The sequence below is a fragment of the Myotis davidii genome, unplaced genomic scaffold, assembly GCF_000327345.1.
Source record: "Myotis davidii unplaced genomic scaffold, ASM32734v1 scaffold1509, whole genome shotgun sequence".
Taxonomy (NCBI): Eukaryota; Metazoa; Chordata; class Mammalia; order Chiroptera; family Vespertilionidae; genus Myotis; species Myotis davidii.
Genome location: NW_006299480.1, coordinates 357,684 through 364,078, shown reverse-complemented (window position 1 = coordinate 364,078; position 6,395 = coordinate 357,684). Strand labels below are relative to the sequence as shown.

Here is a 6,395-nt window from a genome sequence, read left to right as displayed (position 1 = left end):
GGGGCGCCCTCAGCAGTGTGTGAGCTGGGTGCTTTGTCAGGAGCACGTGGCCTGCCCTTCCGCCCAGCCAGGCGCGGGGCGGCAATGCCATCGTCACCCCTGTCCCTGGCCGCAGATCTGTGTGCCCGTGGAAACCCAGTCCCCTCTGCGGCCAGCCCATGACCTGCGCCTGGCTGTGGCTGATTTGGGTAGATGCTCGGGGCCCTCAGCAGTGTGTGAGCTGGGTGCTTTGTCAGGAGCACGTGGCCTGCCCTTCCGCCCAGCCAGGCGCGGGGCGGCAATGCCATCGTCACCCCTGTCCCTGGCCGCAGATCTGTGTGCCCGTGGAAACTTCCAGTCCCCTGGTGACGAGCAACCAGAAGGAGGTGCTGCGCTGCTTCACAGTGCTGGGTGAGTGGCTGCCTGGTCTGGGGCTGGGCCTGGGCCTGGTGGCAGCCTCAGCATAGTCCACCTCTGCCTGGGCCCCGGTGGGGCTGCAAGGGCCTCAGTCCCAAGTGTGCCCCCTGCTGGCAGGTTTGGAGGTGTAGGCAGCAAGGAGCAGGGGCAAATCCTTACTGTCTGTGCGTCCCCTGCAGCATGCTGCTCGCCCGAACGCCTGCTGGCCTTCCTGCTGCCCAAGCTGGACACCAGCAATGAGAGGACCCGCGTGGGCACCCTGCAGGTTCTGAGGCACATCATCAACTCAGCCGGTGAGTCACAGGGCAGGGCCGAGAGACTGGTGAGGGGCGTCTCGCTTTGAATTCTTTAGAAATGTTCCCAACTTTCGATTTTGCAAAGTTGCAAACATTTTGAAAAGTTTGCCTCTGATACCGGCTGCAGATGCCGGATGCTGCATCCTGACCCCGGGCCTGAATGGATGGCCTCTAGTCACGCGAGGAGACAGACCACGTCTGCAGCAGCTGCCTGGAGGACCATGGCTGGTTCCTCCAGCTCCTTGGAGCTGGAGCCTATTTCGCACCGAGTTGTGTTCTCAGTGCTGCTTGAACTGCCCTGCTACCACCTGCATGCAGAGGCCACGTGAGGCCTGCAGTCCGTGGGCTGGTGCTGGGTCCAGCCCCAGCAGGCCTAGGGGTCCCCAAAGGTGTGGACGGAGTCGGCGAAGAAGGAATGACACGGAGACAGTGTTCAGTTGATCAGCAGCCTAGCCAGGATCTCTAGCCAGGTTCTGGTCAGGATCTCCAGCCAGGTTCTGTAGCTATATCCCCTCGCTAGTTTCTCCAGCCAGGTTCTATAGCCATGTTCTAGTCAGGTTCTCTTGCCATGTTCTATCCAGGTTCTGTAGCCAGGTTCTGTCTCTAGGTTCTTCAGCCAGGTTCTCTCACTAGGTTCTGTGTCTAGGTTCTGTGTAGGTTGTCTTCTAAGTTCTGTCTCTTGTTGTCTTGTTGCATCTGTATTTATACCAGTTGATTCTAATCCTATCAATCTCTATTCCAAAGGTTAGGGCGTTTCTTATCTCCATTCCAGGGAGTAAAGATTATGTACTTAAGCGTGATTGTTCGTAGTTAAAGTGATTAATTACCCGCCTGGCAGTTAAGAGGTTTTATTCCCTCCCTAACTTCAGGGGAAAATCCCTACCTGGGGAAACAACCTTTCTCAGAGAGGTGACTTTGGTTAAAACACATAGTGCCAAGAAGGTGACCAAACATATTAAGAACAGTATGCCATATATGCCAGGTCCCTTGAAACAGCAAGGATGGACTGGCTCCCGGCAGGCTGGGAGGGCTTTTTAACGTGAACAGGCTGCAGAGGCGAGTAGAGGTGATAGAGACTTCACGTGGCCCTGTGTCGGCAGGGTCTTCTCTTTGGCCTGCTAAGGAGCAAGGGGGCTGACCCCGTCCCGTGAGGGTCAGGGTCGGGCCGGGGTGCTAACAGCACCATGGATATGAGGCAGCTTGGAGAGGGGCAGGGACAGGGGACAGTGGCAGCCCAAACAGACCTATCCTGCAGCACACTGGCTCCTGAATAAGGAACTCCCACTGCATTGTTTCAGAATTCTTGTTTGGGACTTTCAATGGTTTGTATCATCTTTGCCCATCTTCTATATTTTTAAAACATTGGTAGGGATAGGTTATTAAAAGATGAAATGAAGCTAACAGATCCCCATTAGCAACTGTATTTATTTTTTAATATATTTCTATTGATTTCAGAGAGAATGGGAGAGGGACTGAAACATCAATGATGAGAGAGAATCGTTGGGCTTTTATAGTTGGTCAGTTTTGTTGGTTATAAAATTTTTGGCTCACACTTCCTTGACTGTCCTGTTGCCCTAAACTGCCAACCTTTCTAGCTTTTTAATGGGAAAAAATGTTATTTGTCTCCTGGAGAGAAGTGGTGGGCTTTGCGTGTACCCTCCCCTCGCCTCCGCGTGCAGGGCCGTGCTGAGGCTGGACCCTGGCCACAGGGCCTTGGGACTCTTGGTGGTGAACAGGCCAGCTGGCCTTGGTCTCAGTGGGGAGGCTGAGCCACCTGTTCGTTTCTTGCAGCTGCTCAAATGGAAGTTAAGAAGCCCTTCATCCTCTCCTCCATGAGGCTTCCCCTTCTGGACCCCAACAGCAAGGTGAGGGGCGTGGCCAGCTAAGCACAGCCCGGGTGCGGCCCTCCGCCGGCCCTTAGCATCAGTGTGCGCAGGTGTCATGTGTCTGGGCGTCCCACGCCTTGCTTCTGACACGGTTCCCAGGCATGAAGTTAGGCACTGGTCCCAACACCACCCTCAAGTTGGAGAATTCTCTAGAAGGACCCCAGAACCCACGAGAGCTGCCATCCTCAGTCATGGCTCATTACAGTGAAAAGACAGAGCAGCCTCAGCTGTGAAGGAAGCACATGGGGCAGGCCCACAGGGTGGGATGTGAGCCCCGTGGAATCGTGGGCAGGGATGCGACTGCACAGAGGCTGCCACTCTGGGGGCCCCTGGCCTGCATCCAGGGTCTTTATTGGACTCCCATCATGTAGACCTCAGTTGCCAGCCCCTTGAAGGCCGAGCTGGAGCGATGTGGCCCTGGAGGAAGTGACCTGGCTGTGCCCTCAGGTGGAGCCACTGAGGGGCTGGAAGGCAGGTTCAGGACTCCCAGGGGAGTTTTGGGGACTGAGGGACCTCCCTCTGAAGGGTGAGACAGAGCAGGGGAGGAGGTAGGAGGAGCCCAGCCCTGAATGTGGGACACCTTTGAGGAGCTGTGAGAAAGGCACAGGTGCAGGCAGAGAAAGGGGTGAGATCCCTGTGTCCAGACTGGACTGTCCAGGTCTGTCCCTCTGTGCAGGTGAAGCGGGCAGTGGTGCAGGTAATCAGCGCCATGGCCCACCATGGCTACTTGGAGCAGCCTGGGGGCGAGGCGATGCTGGAGTACATCGTGCAGCAGTGTGCACTGCCCCCCGAAGCCCAGGTAAGGGGCCCCACCACCTGCTGGGTTGGGACCTGTCGGTTCTGCTGGAGAGTGGGCACCAGAAGGTGCGTGGCCCACATCGATGAGAGAGAAACGTCGATCAGCTGCCTCCTGCACAGCCCTTACCGGGGATGTGCCCGCAACCAAGGTACATGCTCTTGACCGGAATTGAACCTGGGACCCTTCAGTCCGCAGGCCGACGCTCTATCCACTGAGCCACACCGGTTTCGGCCCAGCAGCTTTCTTAGAGTCAGTTGGGGCCTCTGCTCCCCAGTGGTCATTCCTCAGACAGGAGAGACGGAACAGGCACGGGGCTCTTTTTAAGGCTTTTCTATTTAAAATGTTACTAAGCAAACCCCACTTTTCTTCTGGAGGGAGAGTAAGCTAGACCCTGGTGAAAGCAACAGGCACTACGGGGTGGTCGCGCCATCCCTGCCGCCAGCCTTGGGGAGCACGGGGCCTGGTGGCCCTCCCGCTCTGGGCCTGGTCTCAGGCGCTCACGTGCCCCATGTATCTTCTTCGATTGTCTGGTCACAGCCGCTGCCCGTGTTTGAGTTGGATTGTGTGTTTCCTTGTTCTTGAGTAGTGAGTGTTCTCTACGTATTCTGGGTACAAGTTCTCCGTCAGATTTGGGGTTTGTAAACATGTTCTGACAACTCTGTTGCATGGTGTCTTTATAGTCTTAACAGTGGTGCTGAAACAATTGGACAAATATGCAAAATAATGAACCTCAGCCAAAACAAAAATTAATATTCAAACAAAAATTAATATTCAAAATGGATCCTGGACCTAAATCTAAAACCTAAAACTTAAAACTTCTGGAAGACGACATAGGAGAAAGCCCTGGGGTTAAGCGAGGATTTACTAACTAGCATGCTCTGTAAATGACCAAAACAAAGCGATTAACTGGGCTTCTGAAATATTAAAACTCTGCCTTTTGAAAGACACTAGTATGTTCTTCAGGGTAAGTATGTTCTTGTCTGTGTCCTCATGTTTCTGCTCCTGATGGACTTTGATGTGGTCTCGGTGTCCATTGTCAGGTAGTTTGCAATTCCTGTTTGGGTTCTTTATCAACCCAAAGTTTCTCTTAGGATATTTAACATTTTCTAGAGGAACGGCTTTTCAGACTATTGTGGATTTGTAATTTTATTGTGTCATCTGCATTGAGTCTGGCGAGGTAGAGTTCTGCTTTTGAGTCTGTTCAGATACTTGTTTTGGCCTAATGGGTGGTCAGGCCTTCCAAGCTGTTTTGTGTATTTGGTGTATTTTTAGAGTGAGTTTTAAGAATTCCATTCCAGGCCTGCATGTCCCTGGTGTGGCTGCTTGGCTTTGACGTCCCCGTGAGAGGTGTCACCAGTCCCCGCGGTCAGCGCCGCTGCTGAGTGTGCTGCCGGGCGCTGGCGCTTCAGAGCGGGAGTGGCCAGGCAGGCAGGGCCCTGGGAAGCTGGTCCCTCTTGGACGCACGCTTCTCGGAGGCCCCACACTGTCTGGAGGTTGTGGTCTGTTCCTGGTGTACGTGGGCGTGTTCGCAGGTGGTGAGTCTCCAGGTTGGCCCCCCATTTCTGCCATGTCAGCAGGGCCAGAGTCGGGGTGAGGTTACCCCTCAGGCAGTCAGTGGCCCACAGGACATGCACAGGGTTTCCTTTACGTTGGAGACTAGACCTAAGCCAGTGAGCCTGCCCTCTTGGGCGAGTTTGGTGCAGGCTGCATTTCCCGTCCACGGGGACGCGGGTCTCCCCGGGGTGGTGGCTGGGCAGGGTCTGATCTCATGGCCCAGAGCCCATGGCCCGCACCCGCCCCCAGCATCAGAAGCCCAGCGGGGAGGAGGAGCCCCAGGCGGACAGCGTGCGGGACATCAGCGTCAGCACCCTCTACCTGGTCAGCACCACCGTGGACAGGATGAGCGATGTGAGTGTGCGCCCCTCCCCGCCCTGTGACTGACCACGCCCTTCCGGCCCCTGGGTCCAGGGCCTACTGACTGGCCAAGCCTCCTGAGCTCCGCGGGGCCTGCGGCGGTGGGGTGGTGAGGAGCTGCCCCAAGGCTGTGGCCCCCGCGGCCGCTCTACTGACCATGGCACTGCCCCTAGGTCCTCTGGCCGCACCTGCTCCAGTTCCTCACCCCCGTGCGCTTCACGGGGGCGCTGACCCCGCTCTGCCGGAGCCTCGTGCACTTGGCCCAGAAGAGGCAGGAGGCAGCGGCTGAGGCCCCGCTCATCCAGTATGAAGGCAACGGTGCGTAGCCAGTGTGCGCTTTCCCTAGACCCCGCCCTTCCAGGCCCTGCCCCTCGCTAGCCCCGCCCCCACCCGCCTCTCCCTGGAAGCACCTCTGAGCGTCCTGTCTCCCTTGCAGTGACCCTGCCATCTCCATACGCCATAGCCACACGGCTTCTGGTGAGCGATGCGGCTCCCTCCGAGGGATCGGGAGAGGAGTGGGCGCTCCCCTCTGTCCCTGGGTCCCCGGTGCTCGCGGCGCCGTCATGGCCGAGCAGAGAACACTGCCTCGCAATGGGGGCCAGACAGGCATCCCACTTGGGTATGGGGAGCTGTGTCTTGGGGGGCTTGTTGCCTCCACCCCAGTACCTCGTGGGTGGCCTTGTGGTCCGGCATAGCCACGAGCTCCCCCTGCACCTCTGCAGACCGTGTCTTCCAGCCCCTACCTGGGGGGTGGCCGTGGGGCGGCCTCGCTGTGCCTCCTGAACGTCCTGCATCGGGACATCCACCCTTCGCTGGGTCAGCGGTGGGCAACGACCATCGCCCTGCTGCTGGAGCACCTGGACGGTGAGGCCCCGGAGGTGGGGGCCCTGCACCCCGCTATACCTGTCAGGGCAGCTCTGGCCTGTGAGGACCAGGGTTCCCTAATTGAGAAGTAGCCTCCACTGGGGTTCAGAGAGAGTCTAGAGTAGACCCAAGGGTGCTTCTGCTGGTGTCACTGTCATTCGGGAGCATCTGGATGTGGGCCCCTCTGGGTTTCCTTTGTGCTCTGGAAGGTGGGGTGGGGCCTGAGTCAGGTGTGGGTGC

The 6,395-nt window shown here is 57.2% G+C and overlaps 1 protein-coding gene across 1 annotated transcript in view; it reads left to right on the top strand.

Annotated features, from left to right (window-relative positions):
• MROH1 (maestro heat like repeat family member 1) overlaps window positions 1-6,395 on the top strand; it is a 35,446-nt gene that overhangs the window by 9,144 nt on the left and 19,907 nt on the right. Inside the window, exons 10-17 of the mRNA XM_006775165.2 lie at window positions 312-390; window positions 576-689; window positions 2,484-2,557; window positions 3,255-3,377; window positions 5,181-5,285; window positions 5,465-5,609; window positions 5,728-5,768; window positions 6,014-6,155. Coding sequence (XP_006775228.1) covers window positions 312-390; window positions 576-689; window positions 2,484-2,557; window positions 3,255-3,377; window positions 5,181-5,285; window positions 5,465-5,609; window positions 5,728-5,768; window positions 6,014-6,155 — 823 coding nt within the window. The remainder of the gene's footprint in view (window positions 1-311; window positions 391-575; window positions 690-2,483; window positions 2,558-3,254; window positions 3,378-5,180; window positions 5,286-5,464; window positions 5,610-5,727; window positions 5,769-6,013; window positions 6,156-6,395) is intronic.